The following is a 19,779-nucleotide window of genomic DNA, read 5'->3' on the forward strand; positions in this document are numbered from 1 at the left end:
GGTACTTAGTAACTCGTGATGAATCGAGGCAAATTCAAACAAGAACAATGCCGTGTATGACTTTTTTCCCCCAAAAAAATTATACTACAAACAAAGATAGACATAGTGAATCAGTCACAATGATGAAAAGAACTCGCCATAAGTGTCAAAAACCAATTTAGGTAAAACAAACAAGTTTAATTTTAATTTATTTTTTTCCAAAGCTAAGGAAAATACAGGGAAAAAATGAAAGATCAAACAGATAATCAAGCCAAAAAGATACAAATAATTATATGATTAAATGTTCCAAGCAATTTTAATCTCTTCATAAGAATTTATGCAAAACCAGAAAACAAATATCAAAACTAATCAATCTTTAAATCCTAATCACTTTAAGAAATTATACGTTGTGATTTTAAGGTTTCTGTTTAATCTCTTGCTTTTGCTCTCAATTTCATGTGTTGTTGTGTCGAGTTAACCTTTTGTCATAGAGAATTTTTCTCTATCCTTAATCTCATGGGATTAAATTTTGATTAACGGTTTCTGATCATCCCGGATATTTGTTTTTGATAAGGTCAATGATTAATGATCGAAAAACGATTTTGGGAATTAGTAATAATTAGAACTCTTTTTTAACCTTGGAAACTGTTGGTATATTCTTTATCTTTTCAATTAGTTATAGAGATTCATGAACTTATATTTGACTTTCTCAAATATAATTTTAAGGGTTAAAATTTTACCCAACATAAATAATGGTAAATATCTTATCCAATGAGTTCCTTCTGCTAATATGACCATTTTTGCTTATCATATACTTCATATACTTCCTATATTCCAAATTATAAGACCTTTCAGCTTTTTATGTTTGTTCCATTTTATAAGGTTTTTTTCAAATTTCAATACATTATTTATGTTTATTTAGTATATTATGATCATAATATTAAATAATATTATGTCATGTAAAATATATTTATAGTTCTTTAAGATTTTCTGTTTTTTACTAAAAGATCTTATAAAATAGAAAATAAGGTGTACCACTATACTATTAGTAATGGTAAAACAGTTTGAGCAAACAATGACAACATTACATTAACTCACCCTCCACAACCAGTTTACAACTAGCTTCCAGACAATAGTTTTCATCTCAGAGACCTTATCTCTTCATAGGGTACTTATCGCTATTGGGACAATGACAAAATCATAGGAAACATCATCGACGAAGATCAGGAACAGATCATTCATACTTATCTGCCTCGCACTGAACCCCAACATAAAATTATATGGTATTATACAAACTCAGGTAACTATACGGTTTGTTCATGATATTGGTTATCTATGCACAATCCAAACCAACCAAATGGTCTTCCACCTATCCTCATGGATCAACTGCATTGAAGCAGAAGCAGAAGATTTGAAAACTCAATATCCAACCAAAATTGAAACACTTTTTTTGGTGTATTCTTTCAAAATCACTACGTACAATTACACGTTTAGCCACCCATGGAATGAATCTAGATCTGATATTTCCTAGATGTTTTCAGAGTAACAAAACCATTGAACACATCTTCTTTATGTGCCCATATGTTGAATCAATATGGAAACTATCAAATAGTCATGCTCCTTTCATCTATCCTCATATATGGAGTCTGAATCCTTCATGGAAGCTTTATTTGATTATAATCATGCTAAAAATTTTCAATCTAACATAATATATTTTCCTTTTTGGCTTTTATGGCACTTTGGAAAACCAGAAACAAATTCTTCTTTGATGGTATGCATGAAAATCCGAAAACTATTGTTCTACAGGAACAATCAGATGTTCGAGAATGGTCACATTATTTGGAACAAGGTAATGAAGTAAGAGATCAAGTAACTCAACAAGCAACAAAAAAATGGATAAGACCTTCACATCCCTTTACTAAGTGTAATTATGATGATGCTTTCGATCCTTATACTAACCAAGAAAAATGTTATTGGATACTTCGTGATCAAGATGGAGTTTCTCAAGGCTGGGGAACTTTAGTTCTAGGCTAAACATCATCCCCATTGGAAGCAGAAGCCAGTGCCTTACTATTGGCAATTCAACAAACCTGGATCTGAGGACTAACCACTGTTTTTTTTTATGGAGACAATGGCACACTTACAAAAATGCTTAACAAAGAGCTTTTTAAAACAAGCATTGAAGGTATCATCAAGGAAATTAAGTATTGGTCATCTATATTTCAAAAGATTCAATATGTTTATTCATCCAAGAATTGTAATAATGTTGCTCATCTATTAGCAAAGTTTGGTTGTAATTCAAATATTTTTAACTCATGGTGTTTTTCACCTCAACCATGGCTCTCAAGCCAGTTGTGTATAACGATTATGTTAACTCATCTAAGATCTAAGCAGGTTGCCTCTCTCTAAAATTTTTTATCTCCCTTCTCTCTAAAAACCAAACTTAGATCTGAGCCGGTTGCCTCTCCGGTTTGCTCTTCAGGTGCCGAAAAGGGCTCTCTTTCTTCTTCTTTTCTGGTTCATTTGTTTCTTCCATCGTCAGTTTCGCCTCTGTAAAGCCGTCTGTCGACTTTGGTTGGGTATCTCTAGATGGTGGTGTCCGGTGAGCTTCTCAGCGTGTGAAGTGGAGCCTCGTGTGGTGGTGGTCGCTGGTGAAGACTCGATGAAGAGGCTTGAGGATGGGATCAAATATGGGGATAGATCTGGCGGATCTGGGTTTCGCGACAGCGTGTGTCAATTTGTTTCTCTGGTGGATTCATTGGCTTGGTGGAGAAGTGAGGGGCTGGGAATTTATCCTTACAGATATCTGGTGGTGGTTTCATGTTCTTGCATCAGATTTGTCTTCTCTCACTCCATATGAGGCGGTGCTTTGCGGTTGGTTTGTTGTCGTTTGTCAGGTAAGGTTGGGCTGCGTTTCACTGAAGGACTAGGATTCAAGATACAATAGGAGGGAGGAAGCTTTCTTTTCTTTCACCGGAGTGGTGTGGTCTTTCCGGCATACATTTTGGTTGTGGTCCTATCCCGGCGGTCGAAAGACTTTGGATTTGGTTCCTCTTTGTTTGAAGAAGCCATAGGAGATGAAGAGAAGTCTTTCACGGCTCAACCATCATGATTAGTGGTTGTGGCAGCGACGAAAGGCGCATGCGGATAGGTGGATTTTTCGGTGAGTGTTTTGGTGGTTAACAGTAGATCCTTTTAGGATCTTAGACGGCTTGCATGGGATCTGGTTGTTGAGAGGTTGTATAGAGCCATCTCCTCTCTCTAGCCTCCATTTTTTGTTTCAACTAGATCGTATCTGAAGTTAGTTTTGCCTCGCGAAAGATTTCTGGTTGCATAGATTTGGAGTCCAAGGGCTTGGGTCTGAGTATGTCGATTTCCTAGGTCGGGGAGTCGATGTTCATTGGGTGGCGGAGAGTTGGAGGATTGACCTATTCTGAAAGCCGTTTGGTAAGTTTGAATCGTTGTTGGTGATGGTTGTGCGACAGGATTCAAAAACTCCAGTCAAAGAACCGGATCTGGCGTCGAAGTCACAAAGTTGTGGAGCTTGTTTTCGTCGGGTCCAAGTACGTCTGATCCTCTGCCTCCATTTAACCGTCCAGAACCAACTTTGTTTCTCTGTTTCTGTTTGCCGAAATTTCCGTTTTGTAATTGTTGTCAGATTGTAATTTTAGACTTAAGCCTATTGGATCAGTCTATTAATAAAAATCGTTTAAGAAAAGTTTACGCTATTCATTTATATAAATCATTTTTGCTGGAAAAAAAAAGAAACATAAGGTGTATTATTTGCTCAGCGTATTGCGCCTTTTCGTGGGAAAAGGGTAAATTTCAACCTGTACTATTTCAAAAGTGTAAATTCTTACCCAAACAACAGAACCGTGTGTTTTTTCAACCTAAAATCTCACCTAATTCAAATTTACTACATATACTTCGAATCGTTATCTTACATTGACTCAAAAAGCGTTAGTCAACCGTTAAATGTTTTGATCAATTTGACATGTAAGCGATGATGTGTCAAGGTCGTTGGGTTTGAAACCTTAAAACGACTTCGTTTGGAATGAAAGGTTAAAATGACGTGTTTTGAATTGGGGGAAAGATCTTAAATTAGGGTTCTTCAGTAAGTTCGATTTCAGTCTGCTCTTGTCTCTCTTTCTCTATATCTCAGTGTGTGCTTGGCGAAAATGGTGAATGAGGATTGAAGATAACTGCGAGGGATAAGTGTAGAAAAAACAAGGCGTGAATCGAAAGAGTTGTTATCATCGCTTACGTGTCAAATTGATCAAAACATTTAACGGTTGATTAAGGCTGTTTGAGTCAATATAGGAATATGAGTAACGATTAGAAGTCTAGGTAGTAAATTTGGATTAAGTGAGAGTTTAGATTAAAAAATACACGGTTCTATTGTCTGGATATGAATTTACACTTTTGAAATAGTACGGATTGAAATTTACCCTTTTGCCACTTTTTGGTCGTTTTATTTTTATGAGATTAGATCATAGGGATCTTTTACCGAACCTTTTTAAGATTCACGGGTATAACTAAAGGCACCGCCCTAGAGTTCGGTCATTAGCTTATGACTATTCATCTTTTTTCCATGCATTCTTTTTTTTTTCTTTTTTTCTAATCGGAATTTAATAAGCTCATTTATTCCTTGATCAAACAGGAATTTTCGTTCAAAACTAAGCAGAAGATCAAGATTCTAGTTAATCATAACTCTGACAAAACTTCACTCATGTTGCAGATTCTGCATTTATTTCAACTTCCATCAAAGTTTCCACATCCCGTTCTATATGTACATTCCGTGTAAGAAATAATATAATGCTTCGAATCTAAATCAAAAATTTAGAAAGAAAAAAAAAATGATGAACATATACAGAGATGATGTTTAGTTTGGAAGCAAACTAATTATGTTTTGATCTCTCTGTCATGTGTTTGTGTAAACCTATAAATTATGCAACGACAAAATCCAATTTTTTAAAGCAAGCCATGTGATATACTATTAAGATGTGTCCCATGCCCACATATAATTTATTTACTCTATGTCTTTCACATAATATATAAAATTCGAATGACTAATCATTGGTTATGAATTAATTGTTGTTGAGAAAATGAAGCTTTTAATATTTGGTTTATCGTATCAAATAAAACATGATTGTTTCATCAACTAACCAAACTAAATTATAACACCAAAATGTACCCTTCAATGAAAATTGTTACGAGCATCTCAACATGCAATATATAGATTACCAAACCTAGTGACAATAATTTAAAGTCTCAATTAAACATCATATCAAAGTAGATTGGAGTCCGTATTTAATTGGCGACTGCAATTAACACGGCGGAAAGATATAGACTCAAAATTACTAGTTATAGGAAGAAGTATAATGAAATTTTTAATATGCATAAATAGAAAGTCATGTTTCCGGAGGCATATATATATAAATACACATATCTATACACATGCACACACCTAACTTTGTTGGAGGAGTGAGAGATGAATTTAATAAAATTAAGTTAGATAGAGTGAGAGCTAGGGAGAAAGATAAATTAAGTGTTTAAGGCAAAAGACAGAAGAGAAGGTGGGGAAGTACAAAAAGAAGAGAGATGCACGCAGAAGGTGTGAGCCAAAGTGTTGAGTTGTGTTTTTGTAATAATAGATTGATACGTAATTACTTACTTAAACCCCGTTCGGTTGGTGGGAGTTGAGATGACTTTAGACAACTTTACACTTATCACTTTCCTGTGTGTTCTCTTCTTCAAGCTCACATGACAATGGTAGACTTATTGTAATGAAGTTTTTTTTTTTTTATGCTTTAATAACAAAACATGTGAAGTCTTCGTCCGAATCAACGTGTCCCCACTTCTCTCCTAAGTCAAAATATAATCACCGTAAACTTGTTCTAACTTTCTTACCGTCAACGAAACATTATTAAAATTCTATAATAATACTATTAAATACCCAAAAAAACCCAACGGTGAAGTAGAACCCACTGGAAAATTCAGAGCTGTCGTCTCCTCATCCATTTGCATATTCTCCTTATTTAATCCCCTTTACAGTCTCCACTCCGTTCTCATGTATCTTACTTACTTCATCATCTCTTCTTAATACCAAAACAAAGAAAAATACAAAAAGAAAGAATAAAATTATGGATCTTCTTTATCTCTTGTTCTCTCTTCTCCTCTGTTACCTCTTCTTCAGGATCTGGAAACTCATAGCCTCAAAGCAAGACAAAGATTGCTACATCTTAGACTACCAATGTCATAAACCATCCGACGATCGAATGGTGACCACTCAAGTCAGTGGAGAGATCATTTATCGAAACCAAAACCTTGGGTTAACGGAATACAAGTTCCTTCTCAAAGCCATCGTAAGCTCAGGTATTGGAGAACAAACCTACGCTCCAAGACTCGTCTTTGAAGGTCGAGAAGAGCGTCCTTCGTTACAAGATGGGATCTCCGAGATGGAAGAGTTCTACGTAGACAGCATCGGAAAAGTCCTGGAGAGAAACCAAATCTCGCCTAAAGATATCGACATCCTTGTAGTCAACGTTTCAATGCTCTCTTCAACACCTTCTTTAGCTTCAAGAATTATAAACCATTACAAGATGAGGGACGATGTCAAAGTCTTCAACTTGACGGGGATGGGGTGTAGCGCGAGTCTAATCTCCGTAGACATTGTCAAGAACATTTTCAAGACCTACTCAAACAAGTTAGCTCTTGTTGCCACCTCCGAGTCTTTGAGCCCTAATTGGTATAGCGGAAACAACCGTTCGATGATCTTAGCCAACTGCTTGTTCCGATCCGGTGGTTGTGCTATTCTCTTGACTAACAAACGTAGCTTGAGAAAGAGAGCAATGTTTAAGCTCAAGTGTATGGTACGGACTCACCATGGAGCTAGAGAGGAGTCTTACAACTGCTGTGTCCAATCCGAGGATGAACAAGGCCGTGTAGGGTTTTACTTGGGGAAGAATCTACCAAAAGCCGCAACTCGTGCTTTCGTAGACAATCTCAAGGTTATAACACCCAAGATTCTTCCCGTAACGGAGCTCTTGAGGTTCATGTTGAAGCTTCTCATCAAGAAAATCAAGATTCGTCAAAACCCTAGCAAAGGGTCCACGAATCTCCCGTCAGGGACTCCATTGAAGGCAGGGATCAACTTCAAGACCGGGATCGAACATTTTTGCATCCATACCGGTGGAAAAGCTGTGATTGATGGGATTAAAAATAGCTTGGATTTGACCGAGTATGACATTGAACCGGCGAGGATGACTCTCCATCGGTTTGGGAATACTTCAGCGAGTAGTTTGTGGTATGTGTTGGCTTACATGGAAGCCAAGAAGAGGTTGAAGAGAGGAGATAGAGTATTTATGATAAGCTTTGGAGCTGGTTTCAAGTGTAATAGCTGCGTTTGGGAAGTTGTAAGAGATCTAACGGTTGGGGAATCAAAAGGAAACGTGTGGAATCACTGCATTGATGATTATCCACCAAAATCAATCGTGAATCCTTACATGGAGAAGTTTGGTTGGATTCAAGATGAAGATCCTGACACTTTCAAGGTCCCTGACGCTTTCATGTAACACGTTTACGTATAGAAACGCAAACGCAAACGCAAGGTGACACAATATTCCTCTCTCTCTTAAAAAGTTATTTTTTCCCTTTTGTTAAAACATTTACGTTTTTCATTTTTAAATTCGGATTGGGAAAGGTGATATGAATGTAAAAGAAACTTCGATTTAGTTTTTTTTTTTTTTTCTTTATATGATTTTTTTTTAGGGTGTTATAATTTGTTAATTACATACATCAATAAAGGTTTTAGGGGGCATGCACTTTCCAATACGTAGGGAATTTACTAATTTGCCATCCTATTGGTTAGCTAGCTGCCATCTTTATTTTTTTCCTTCAATGTTAAATGTTGTATCATTTTAATATTTTTGTAATATTCATTAAATTTCCACTTTACTTTGTACTATTGTTACGCATTTACTCAAGCTTGTTACGGTACATCGTCATGCTTAGTCCTTTCGTTTTAAATATTGTATTAAACAGAAACTATAGAAATTTCAAAACTTCGAAGGACTAAAAGTTTCATTGAATTGTCAAAAGTTGGTAAATAAAGAGTCTGCAGTGGACTTTTGAATTACAATGTTCAGATTCTGAACATGTCTCTTAATCGACGTTTCGTAGTTTATTTAATATCACATTCACATTTACGTGCGACATTCACATTCTCAGAACAATTTTTTTGGTGTAAAATATTTTTGTTTCTAAGAAAAATGTTAAAAACGAAGAGAAGTAAAAGTCTGTTTGGTAGGCAAACATTCAATGGGCATTTGATTTCATTACCAGATTCTGGGCCCTATTTGTCTCCATGCAAAATGACAAAAATCGCCCTATTAATATTACTACTAATATACTTTTGACATTATATAATTAGTAGTATTAGTATTAGTATTAGTATTTAGTATTAGTATTTTAATTATGTACTCATTATTTTTGTAACAGTATACTCATGCCTTACGACAAAAAAAATAATGTGGTATAGCTTTACTAATCCCTTAATGTATTTTTCAGGATAGAATGTGTTTTAGCTATTTATATTTAGGTTGAAATGATAAAGCATATCTTATTTCTACAAAAAGAGAAAAAGTATATGATACTGTGACCATATCTATAAAGTATATACCGTTTACTGGCTATCACATATCGATCACAAAGCAAAAAGGAAAATGAAAAATATTGAAATAGGTATTTTTATACATTTGTACAATTCATATCTCTTAAGGTTTCTAACAATTCTATCATTTTAGAAATCAAATGACCACAAATGATATTTTTCTTGTTTAATACTAAATTTGGTTACTGTATGGACCGACAATCTCTATTCTCTATGATTTAAAAAAAAAATCGTTAAAATTCAGAAATTTAATATATCATAGTTTATCCACTTGAGATTGATAATAACCATAATTTGCATTTAACACACATTGGTTTGAATGGTAAACAAACACACGCTGGGTTGTGTCCAACGATATATGGAAACCCTTATTTGTCGGATGAAAACATGGGACTTAAATTAGTAAGATTGGTCGAAGACTCGTGTTATAATAGAAAACTGTTAACAATACTACTAGTATTTGATTATTTTTCACAATATTCGAGTAGATCGTAACTAAGGAAAACTAAAAAACTAAAAAAGGTAATAAATAGGGACAGGTAAGTATGGCAGTAGAAAGGGAGCTGTCCAAAATCGAAATAAAAACAACTTTGTTATTTAATTGGCCACTCAAAAAACAGATGAAACATTTATTTCTCAATCTCATTTCGACTTCACAATGTGGTGGCACTATTAGGTGCCGTTGGATCATCCTCTTAAATAAACTCCATCGTCAATAAATTGGGGATTGCATGTATCATGGAGTGACCAATCACTACATGATTCTCTATTTCTCATTTGGTTGAATAAATTTACTACCTGATTTCGAAAATTTCCAAATCTAAAACAATTATATCCCGTACATTTCTTAAATTCTTTTCGATGATGATATGCAATAACATTAAATAATGTGACTTTAACTATATATTTTGCTCCATATATAGCATTTTATCAATGATTATGAGATAGATTAGGGATTAACTAATCACAACTACGTACATAAAGATCACGTTGATAAAGCCTCCCAAAATGATACTTAATTATGACTCCAATCTATCTGGAAATTTGATGAATCATTTAACTGAGAGATTTGTATTACAACATCAACTAACTGGTCTGATGGAAATATATGCGACGTGAGACTTGTAGAACAATGAATTGAATTTGGTCGTGATATCTGTAGTGATGATTGGTAATTGGATACAATTAGAATTGTCAAACGGACCAGTCCACGTCCATTTGGGTCGGCGGCGGCAAACATGTTTTTTTTTTGGACTGCAAGTGGCCAATTTGCTAGGACAGCTAGCATGCATGCGAAAAAAAAAAAAGATTGATACTGTGCTTTATGCTTAATTCTTGGTTTAACATATAAATACGCCAAAGAATCTACATTTTGAAAGTAATTAATCAGTTTATTTTGAAGAGAATGTCGAATTTTTCAAGAAGCAAACATATCCAACGACGTACTTATTGGATGAGTAAGAAATCACATTTCCACTTAAGTAAATGATATACACCTTTGTGGAAATGAAGTCATCAGTGTCACCAACCCTATCCACACCATAAGATGCGGGGAATATCAATGAGCTTACAATTTCAAAAGAAAATTCTCGGAGAAGAGTATATATCCAACTATTGGATGGTATCGTAGGACCCTTTTAGTAGCTTGCATTGCTTGTTGGTGGCATGATACATCAATTTAAGTAGCTTGCTCAGTGTGTGTCGGCTATATATCCAAATTAAAGAAGCAAATGTAAAATACTAGATACTTCCGATTAGTGTTAATTATGCACTTTGCAATATTGTCCAGAAATGTGCCGGATGTGATGATTAACTTTGATTATCTCTCCATTGGTGTAGAGATAGCATGCTGCATAATTTTTTTTCTTGGTAAGGAGGTGTTGAATGTATTCTTGTTGCAATAGATGTAAGAGATCTTTGATACTGATCTCTTTCTACTGTCACACTTTATATATAATTTTCTAAAAATTTAATTAGTAAATACAAAAAAAAATCATTAGGTTGATGAATAAAAGAGATCTTTGATACTGATCAACTTAATAAAGTTTTTTATTCTATGAAATTTTGATTTGATCATGATAATGCTAAATACATGAATCATATGATGTAAACGGAATAGAGATCGTCGATTAGAAGCACTGACCCAACTTTTTCAAAGCAAAAAATACTCTTTGTTTTACGAGAAACCAGATTAGTACAATATACTGTAATTAATAAGATCTGGTTCGGCAACAAAACATGTGAAGCAAGAGTTTCAGGCCACCGTTTATTAATAACTTTAGGGGCGAAATTCTAATATAAGTTGTAGCTTAGCTTAATTAGTAGCTACCGTAAGATCTCAATTCTACTTATTTTTTTATATTTTTTTTTTGTAAAACTAGAAAATAATTCACTAAATAAGGGCAGTTCAAACTTCTTCAAAGTAACAAATTAAAACCAACTACTTAGTAAAAAAATTAACAGAAAAAAAAAAGCTATTACTACTTGCATATAATTTGATATAGCATGAGGACCGGCCACAAGATTTTGATGGTTTAAGTTTGAAAGAAGATGGAAGGCTAACAGAGGCAACGACAACATCTCTGTAGAATCCACTCCAAGCTGCAAGAAACCCAAGAAATGAGAATCCTAAGAACAAAAAGGAAATGAATAGATAAATAGAGATAAGGGCTTACACATGGTGGAGACAAGAACATGGTCTATCTCTAGGAAAGATGAAGATGTTATTGTTTCTATTGTCCAACGAGAAAACAGAAGAAAGATTGTTTTCAATAACAAAACTCTTGTTACTTGAACCTTCCGGAGAGAACGGTTGAGACAGAGAAGAAACAGAGGAAGAGAATTCGTATTTTTCACAATTAACTCCGTAGCTCACAGGAAGAGAAGACGAAGAAGAGGACGATGAACCAACTCTCTCCTCTTCATTCATGTTTCCATTGATCGATCTCTCTTTCTCTCTTTCTCTCTTTCTCTCTTTGCTTTGTGTTTTGAATCTATTTGTCTCCCGGGAAATTTTTGAAACTTAGGTGTTAAACCTAACGGTCATTCAACTAACTGTTACACCACCAACTAACTTACTACTACATGCTTGATTTGCTAGTGTCGGACGTGTTTTATATATTTTTGAATAGTCACATTTTTATCGACGTGGATGGCATAATTAATAAGAAGAATAGTCAAACGTATAGAGAGGTTTATGTGTTCGGTAAATATACAAATGGGTTACATAAAACTGGGCCTATTATAGGTTTTTCAATTGGGCAATAATGTGAAATTAAACCAAAAAAATATTGATAAGGCCCTTAGCATCGATCGTTAAAAAGTTTATTGTGTTAATCCACCCTATGAATATAAAATACATAATCCAGAGTTGTTTATACACGACCCCTACGTTAACTCTTGATTCTTGAATTCTAATTCTAACTGGCATATGCATCAAAGTGAAAAATTTGTCTTATGTATAATATAACTCATATATTATCCGCTAACACACAAAAAACAACATCAAAATAAACTTTTGACAATAAACCCAAAAGAAAAAACAAAAACAAAAACAAAAAAAAACAGCAAAAGAAAAGAAAGAAAAACAATTTTCTTAGCCAGAGATTTAGTCAATTTAAAAACATCATAAGAACAAAATTATTAGCCAAAATCCAGAAATTTGTCAAAACTAAAAATCATAAGAACAAAATTAGCCAGAAAATTTGACTTAATATGTATTGACTGATTTTTATCGATAATGTATCTGTTAAAAAAAAAATTCAACAAATTACCATTCAAATTTTATGTACATTTAAAATCTGATACCTAAACCAAAAACCTAAAAAAATATAAAACACATCTCCATTGTTAAGTTAAGAAAAACAAACTAACTATATAATCCAAAAACTTCCAAGCCATATTCAAACAGGTACATTGTTAAGTTAAAAATCAAGTCACGTGTCCCCCCTTCACATATACGTACCTCGACGTGAGGCCATGTTTTTTTTTCACTTAACATATACCAATTTCTCGAATTGAGTAACATCATAGTAATATAATTATAGCTACTTCATTTTAAATCTATACACTATTTTTTTTGTTAAATCAAATCATATTTTAACTCCAAAATCCTCAATGTACAAACTACAAAGTCTAGATTTGTGTTCATAGGGTTTCAAAATAGATAAATGGTCATTAAATACTTTATATAAAATAAAACAAATTTTATTATAAGAAATCAACCTTTTAAATGTCACTCTAATATAAGCTTTAAAATCATTTTGGGCAAATCACATATATTAAGAAGAATTAAGGGAGTAAAGAACAAAACAAAAATACTTCAACAATAAAAAATTCGAAAGTTTTCAAATCACACCTTTTCTTTTATTTGCGTGTTTGTCCTTTTCACAACGGTCGGATCACGGATTTTTTACAAGTATAACGGTTCAAAATTTAACGCCGTTAGGCTCCCTCAAGCGTCTAACAAGTCAAACGACAAACGCCTACCGTAACGGCTCATTTATTTTATTTTATTTTATATTTTAATCCTCCCCCAAAAAATTCATATTTTAGCTCTTTCGTTCTAATTTAACCTTTTTTTTTTTTTTTTAGTTCTCTCAGAAGCGTCTTTATATTTTTTTCATTCTTCATTCATCTCTCTTCTTCTTTCATCGGCGAAGATTAAAAAACTAAACCACCATCGCCTGAGAAAAAAAAAAAGAAATTCAAATTCGAATTTGTATTTGAAATCGCCAGATTGCTTCAAGGAAATCGGAATCTGAACTGCTCGATCGGGTACATTTCTTCGCTCCATCCTCCTGATTTAGAGACGCGTTTTTGAGTTTTGGAATCTTCCATTGACGATTCTAATCGTAGTTTTTTTTTTCGAGGTTTATGTATGATTTGTAGGGTTTGAACTTGGATTAATTTGAGATTACGGATTTGTTTTTTTGGTTCAATGTTTTAGGGCGTGAATTTGATAATTTTGTAGATTCGATTTGTGATTTTGAGTTGTATTGATTTGAGATTTTAAGCTTTGTTTTCTGTAGATCGTTTCGTTTTTGACTTACTATGGCGGTTGATAGGGTTTTTGTTTCTCCGTTGATGCAGAGATAGATTAGGTTTTGGTTTGCTTTACGAAACTATTTGAAGAAAGGAGAGACGAAGAGGAGATGGATTCTAACAATTCGAAGAGAGGAAGCTCGGCGAAATCTCCATGTCAAACTCCACGTTCGACTGAGAAGTCAAATCGAGATTTTCGAGTAGTTGACTCTAACTCAACAAACTCAAACTCGAATCCAGTTAGCAAGAATGAGAAAGAGAAGGGTGTGAATATACAAGTCATCGTTCGTTGCAGGTACATTTTGCATTAACTCCCTTTTTTGGCAGGACGGTAGTAAGAAGCTTCTTTTTTTGGTATTTACCGTATTTTAGTGTCTTAATCTTTACTCTTTGGTGGTTTGGTTCTGTGAATTTTCAGACCGTTTAATTCTGAGGAGACTAGGTTACAAACACCTGCGCTACTTACCTGCAATGACCGCAAAAAGGAAGTTGCGGTAGCACAGAATATAGCTGGGAAGCAGATTGATAAAACGTTTCTGTTTGACAAGGTTCTTAGTTCATCTCATTACGTTTTTTGTTTTGTTTTTAAGGCTTTTTAGATCAGTTTCTGAAAGATAGTGTCATGCTTACCAATTTGTGAAATTTCATAGGTTTTTGGGCCAACATCCCAACAAAAGGACCTGTATCATCAAGCAGTTTCTCCCATTGTTTTCGAGGTTCTTGATGGGTATAATTGCACCATCTTTGCATATGGGCAAACAGGAACTGGTAAGACATACACAATGGAAGGAGGAGCAAGGAAAAAGGTAACCCCTACTAGTTCAAGAACATCATTTTTGAAGTATTTTCACTGATATGGAAACGAATCCTCATTTGATGGAACCTATTTCTTTTTCTTGCCAGAACGGTGAAATTCCAAGTGATGCAGGTGTTATCCCTAGAGCAGTTAAACAGATATTTGATATACTGGAAGCACAAAGTGCTGCTGAATACAGTTTGAAAGTTTCGTTTCTTGAGCTCTACAATGAAGAACTAACAGACCTTTTAGCTCCTGAAGAAACAAAATTTACGGATGATAAATCAAAGAAACCTTTGGCCCTTATGGAAGATGGCAAAGGTGGTGTTTTTGTGAGAGGTTTGGAAGAAGAAATAGTGTCTACTGCTGATGAGATTTATAAAGTCTTGGAGAAAGGGTCAGCCAAGAGACGCACAGCAGAGACTCTTCTCAACAAACAAAGTAGTAGATCTCATTCAATATTTTCGGTTACAATCCATATTAAGGAATGTACTCCAGAGGGGGAAGAGATTGTCAAAAGTGGAAAGCTAAATCTAGTTGATCTTGCTGGTTCAGAGAATATTTCACGGTCTGGTGCTCGAGAGGTACACATAACATAAAATAGATCCAACAGTAAAGAACCATAATTTTATCATTGACAGTATAGTAGTGTGTCTTACCTTGATGATTTTACTAACATATATGAGATCACTATATCGCAGGGTAGAGCCAGGGAAGCTGGTGAGATTAACAAAAGTTTGCTCACACTTGGACGTGTCATAAATGCGTTGGTTGAACACTCTGGCCATATTCCATACAGGTAAGAGAAAGATTATGCTTTCACATACCTCTGTCTGGAAGATTTGATACATGATATACAGGTTTCTAATCAGACGATTATATACGCATTTAAATTTCAGAGAAAGCAAGTTGACACGATTATTGAGAGACTCTTTGGGAGGAAAAACAAAAACATGTGTAATTGCTACAGTGTCACCCTCTGTTCATTGCCTGGAAGAAACACTCAGCACACTTGATTATGCACACCGTGCGAAACACATCAAAAATAAACCAGAGGTCTGTCAAACATAAACATATGAAATATATATGTTGCTTTTTTATTTCTGCCACTTTACTTATATAACACTTGTTCTGCTGCAATCAGGTTAACCAGAAGATGATGAAATCAGCTATTATGAAAGATTTATATTCTGAAATTGAACGTCTGAAGCAAGGTATATATATTATGTCACATATTGAGGATCTCCTTTGCTTATCAAATACTTATTGTGAATCTCTTGGGTTAACTGTCTGTTCTTGACTGTATCAGAGGTCTATGCTACAAGGGAGAAAAATGGAATTTATATTCCTAAGGAGAGATATATTCAAGAAGAAGCCGAGAAAAAGGTGCTGTTCTTATCAAGGAATGAGTGCCACAATCATTTCACAGTTTTAGATTATAAATTCAGACTTCATTCTGTATCGGTTTCTGCAGGCTATGGCTGAAAAGATAGAGCAAATGGAAGTTGAGGGAGAAGCTAAAGACAAGGTGAGCTTGAAAGGATTATAGTGAACTTTTGTTTCTCTGTCCTTTTTGCTTGTAGGATAAATTTTCAGTTGGTTCCTTCCACGCTACCAAATATGCTGACAATTCTGATTGTTGAATATAGCAAATTGTTGAACTTCAAGAGCTGTACAACTCGGAACAGCTTGTAACTGCTGGACTGAGAGAGAAGCTTAGTAAGACTGAGGTATTACAAGTTCTTTTGTTCTGCGACTTGTTGCCGAGCACAGTTCCATTTCCACTGACATGCAAGGTTTACCTTCTTATACTCTTTTCTCTCTCTGATTTCAGAAAAAGCTCTGGGAAACGGAACAAGCATTGTTAGATCTCGAAGAGAAACATAGACAGGCAGTTGCAACAATTAAGGATAAAGAGTACTTGATATCCAATCTCCTTAAATCTGGTAAGTTGGAAACAAGCTGAGTTTATTTTTCCTGTTCGTCGATGTTCAAATAGTTGTATCTTTCAGATGATATAACACCTTTTTCACATTTCCTTAGAGAAAACACTTGTCGACCGTGCTATCGAGCTTCAAGCAGAGTTGGCAAATGCAGCATCCGATGTTTCCAACTTGTTTGCTAAAATTGGTGTGTATTGATCTCTCTCTTCTCTTCCATTGTTGCCATCACATTCTGAAAACTAACTCAGCTTTTTTTTCCAGAGAGGAAGGACAAAATTGAAGACAGCAATAGATCGCTCATCCAAGAGTTCCAGTCACAACTGCTACGGCAACTTGAGCTCTTGAACAACAGTGTTGCAGGTTCAGTGAGCCAGCAGGAAAAACAATTGCAAGACATGGAAAAAGTTATGGCATCTTTCGTATCTGCAAAGACAGAGGTAGGTTACACAATTTTCTAGCTTACCTTTTTAAACAGTGATGCCTATCTTCGGTTATGTTTACTCACACAATTAATCGTATTCTCTGCAGGCTACTAAAACACTACAGGGAAGTTTAGCACAGTTGAAGGAAAAGTACAATTCAGGCATCAAGTCTTTAGATGATATAGCAGGGAACTTAGATAAAGACAGCCAATCGACTTTGAATGACTTGAACTCGGAAGTGACAAAACATTCTTGTGCACTGGAAGATGTAAGAAGAGAATCATCCTATGGCCTATTTCTTATGAAGAACTAATATTCTTATGAGTGACTCTTGACCCTATGAACTGGTGTTTTGAATCAGATGTTTAGAGGATTTACATCAGAGGCGTATGCACTACTTGACGGGCTTCAAGGTAGCCTTCACAATCAAGAGGAGAAGCTCTCTGCATTTACACAGCAACAGCGCGATTTGCATTCCCGTTCAATGGAGTCTGCTAAATCTGTCTCCACTGTGATGTTAGACTTCTTCAAGACTCTAGACACACATTCCACTAAGCTGACGAAGCTAGCAGAAGATGCTCAAAACGTCAACGAGCAGAAATTATCTGCATTCACTAAGAAATTTGAGGTAAGTTTTTCGCTACTCCTTGTCTAATTCTATACCACAAATGATATTAAAGCTTATTTATAAGGAAATTGTTCTATATTTCAGGAATCCATTGCAAATGAAGAAAAACAGATGCTTGAAAAAGTGGCGGAGTTACTAGCGAGTTCAAACGCTAGGAAGAAGGAATTGGTTCAGATGGCTGTGCAGGATATTCGCGACGGATCATCATCCCAAACCGGTGCATTGCAGCAAGAAATGACTGCGATGAAAGATTCAGCTTCGTCAGTGAAAGTCCAATGGAACGCTCACATGAGCCAAGCGGAATCTCATCATCTCGATAACATTTCCGCAGTTGAGGTTGCAAAGGAAGATATGCAAAACATGCTTCTAAAATGGTATTTTTCACTTTCTATTCGATTCAACCCAAAACAAACTCAGCAAACTCAATTACTTTGTTATGCCAATTTTAATTTTTTGAGTACATCATTGTTTTTTCATAGCCTGGAGAATTCAAAAACCGGAACTCAACAATGGAAGACCGCTCAAGAATCTTTGGTCGATCTAGAGAAGGGGAATGTTGCATCCGCGGATTCTATCATCCGGTAATGCACCTTACTATGCTTCCTTGCAAATATTTTCTATATACATATCATCCAAATTCAAACTGATCTTCTTTATGTAAAATGATAAACCAGAGGAGCTATCGAAAACAATGAGAAACTACGAGCTCAGTTTTCTTCTGCGGTCACAACCACATTAAGAGATGTTGATTCTGCAAACAGCGATATCATCTCATCCATTGACCGTAAGTAATCTAAATTCAGGTTTCCATTCATATATAAATCAATATCAATCAGTCCATAATCAGGACTCCATATATTTGATTCTAATCATTTTAAATGGGCAGAATCTTTACAACTCGATAAAGACGCATCAGCGGATGTTAATTCCACAATCGCTCCTTGTTCTGAAAACTTGAAAGAACTAAGAAGCCACCATGATGGCAACGTAGTAGACATCAAAGAAAAGACAGGAAAACGTCTTGGTCACGAGTACAAGGTAACACGATCTGTTCATATTTATTTTAATCATGATAACATGATTGAATTGGACAAAATTGTTTATTTATCAAAATTGTAAATAAATAGGTGGATGAAGCAACAAGCTCAACGCCAAGGAAGAGAGTGTACAACATCCCAACGGTTGGATCAATAGAAGAACTGAAAACGCCGTCGTTTGAGGAATTGTTGAAAGCGTTTCACGATTCCTCCAAGTCGCCCAAACAGATGCTGCAGCAATCTAACGGAGATGCTAAACACCTTAGTAGTAACGGTCGACCACCGTTAACGGCCATCAACTGAAAAGATACGTTTTGTGTCACGGTAACAAGAGTGTATAGAACGATCAGATCTCTCCGTTTTATTCTGAACTCAGAGTCCTAGTTATTTTACAATTTTTTCATGACAAAGCTCAAATTCCCAAAATTATATCTTTATTTTTATCCCTTCGAAAGAATCATTTGAGGAGAAAAATATAATATGGAACGTATAGTTAGTAAACATGGGGTGATACATTAAAGATTTAAATGTTACTATGTTGTTATACAGTTGAAAGAGTTTTATTATAAAAAATAATAATAATAATAACTTAAGAAAAAAATTTAATATGTGTATAGAAAAAGTAATAGTTGTTTTAATGGCTAATTGAGAGTTTAATCAAACGATTAATACCAATTAACACTGCCTTTAGGATTTAGTATCGATATAATTATCTATATTTTTGGAATTGGCATCTCAAAATTTACTATCAACATTTACAACAGAAAAATGCATTATATATATATATGAGCCTTAAACTCGAATAATACTCAGCAAAGAACTCACACACACCGAGGATATATGTTGTTCTCACAAACTTTTACGGTTTTACCTATTTCCAAGCTAAATTTTTCTTGTGTTATTTTCCTTCAACTTTCACTAGGGCCACCTAACAACCCCTTCGTAATGCCAATGTGAGGTTATACACCGATCACTGATCGAAACTCAATAGAACTCGTCTGTGTTTGTTTGATACTTGATTGAATCAGAAAGTAAAAGAAAGACAAAAGAACGACTCTCTCACTTAACCGGAAACGCTACGTCTTGCCGGAGATACTCCTCCGGAATCCACTAGAACTTTGTGATCTCTTTTAGTTACAATGCTCTCAAGCTTTCTCTCTCTACTCTCTCACTTCTAAATCTCCTAAACCTCTCTGTAACAAACTCTCAGATACAGAGAAGAAGATAAAGTTAGACTAAACTGCCCCCGTTGACTCCACC

At 35.0% G+C, this 19,779-nt stretch overlaps 3 protein-coding genes across 3 annotated transcripts; 2 read left to right on the top strand and 1 right to left on the bottom strand.

Moving 5' to 3' along the window:
• Positions 1-5,690: 5,690 nt before the first annotated feature.
• LOC104750029 (3-ketoacyl-CoA synthase 12) lies at positions 5,691-7,977 on the top strand. Its single transcript, XM_010471757.3, has one exon. It carries the CDS (start codon positions 6,123-6,125, stop codon positions 7,551-7,553), a length of 1,431 nt encoding a protein of 476 aa, XP_010470059.1. The 5' UTR covers positions 5,691-6,122; the 3' UTR covers positions 7,554-7,977.
• Positions 7,978-10,798: 2,821 nt separating this feature from the next.
• Positions 10,799-11,645, bottom strand: LOC104750030 (protein PROLINE CONTENT ALTERNATIVE 22-like). Its single transcript, XM_010471758.3, has 2 exons — positions 11,326-11,645; positions 10,799-11,251 (listed from the first exon to the last, which is right to left on the bottom strand). Exons 1-2 carry the CDS (start codon positions 11,577-11,579, stop codon positions 11,209-11,211), a joined length of 297 nt encoding a protein of 98 aa, XP_010470060.1. The 5' UTR covers positions 11,580-11,645; the 3' UTR covers positions 10,799-11,208.
• A 1,384-nt stretch (positions 11,646-13,029) lies between these two features.
• LOC104750031 (kinesin-like protein KIN-5A) lies at positions 13,030-18,945 on the top strand. The gene is made up of 21 exons (XM_010471759.3): positions 13,030-13,426; positions 13,742-13,988; positions 14,112-14,241; positions 14,344-14,499; positions 14,597-15,073; positions 15,191-15,288; positions 15,389-15,545; positions 15,634-15,703; positions 15,799-15,875; positions 15,964-16,017; positions 16,139-16,219; positions 16,324-16,435; positions 16,533-16,619; positions 16,694-16,869; positions 16,961-17,122; positions 17,216-17,482; positions 17,567-17,856; positions 17,962-18,063; positions 18,157-18,266; positions 18,369-18,520; positions 18,610-18,945. Exons 2-21 carry the CDS (start codon positions 13,804-13,806, stop codon positions 18,820-18,822), a joined length of 3,156 nt encoding a protein of 1,051 aa, XP_010470061.2. The 5' UTR covers positions 13,030-13,426; positions 13,742-13,803; the 3' UTR covers positions 18,823-18,945.
• The last annotated feature ends 834 nt before the right edge of the window (positions 18,946-19,779 follow it).

This window comes from Camelina sativa, chromosome 16, assembly GCF_030686135.1.
Source record: "Camelina sativa cultivar CO46 ecotype springtype chromosome 16, ASM3068613v1".
Lineage (NCBI taxonomy): Eukaryota > Viridiplantae > Streptophyta > Magnoliopsida > Brassicales > Brassicaceae > Camelina > Camelina sativa.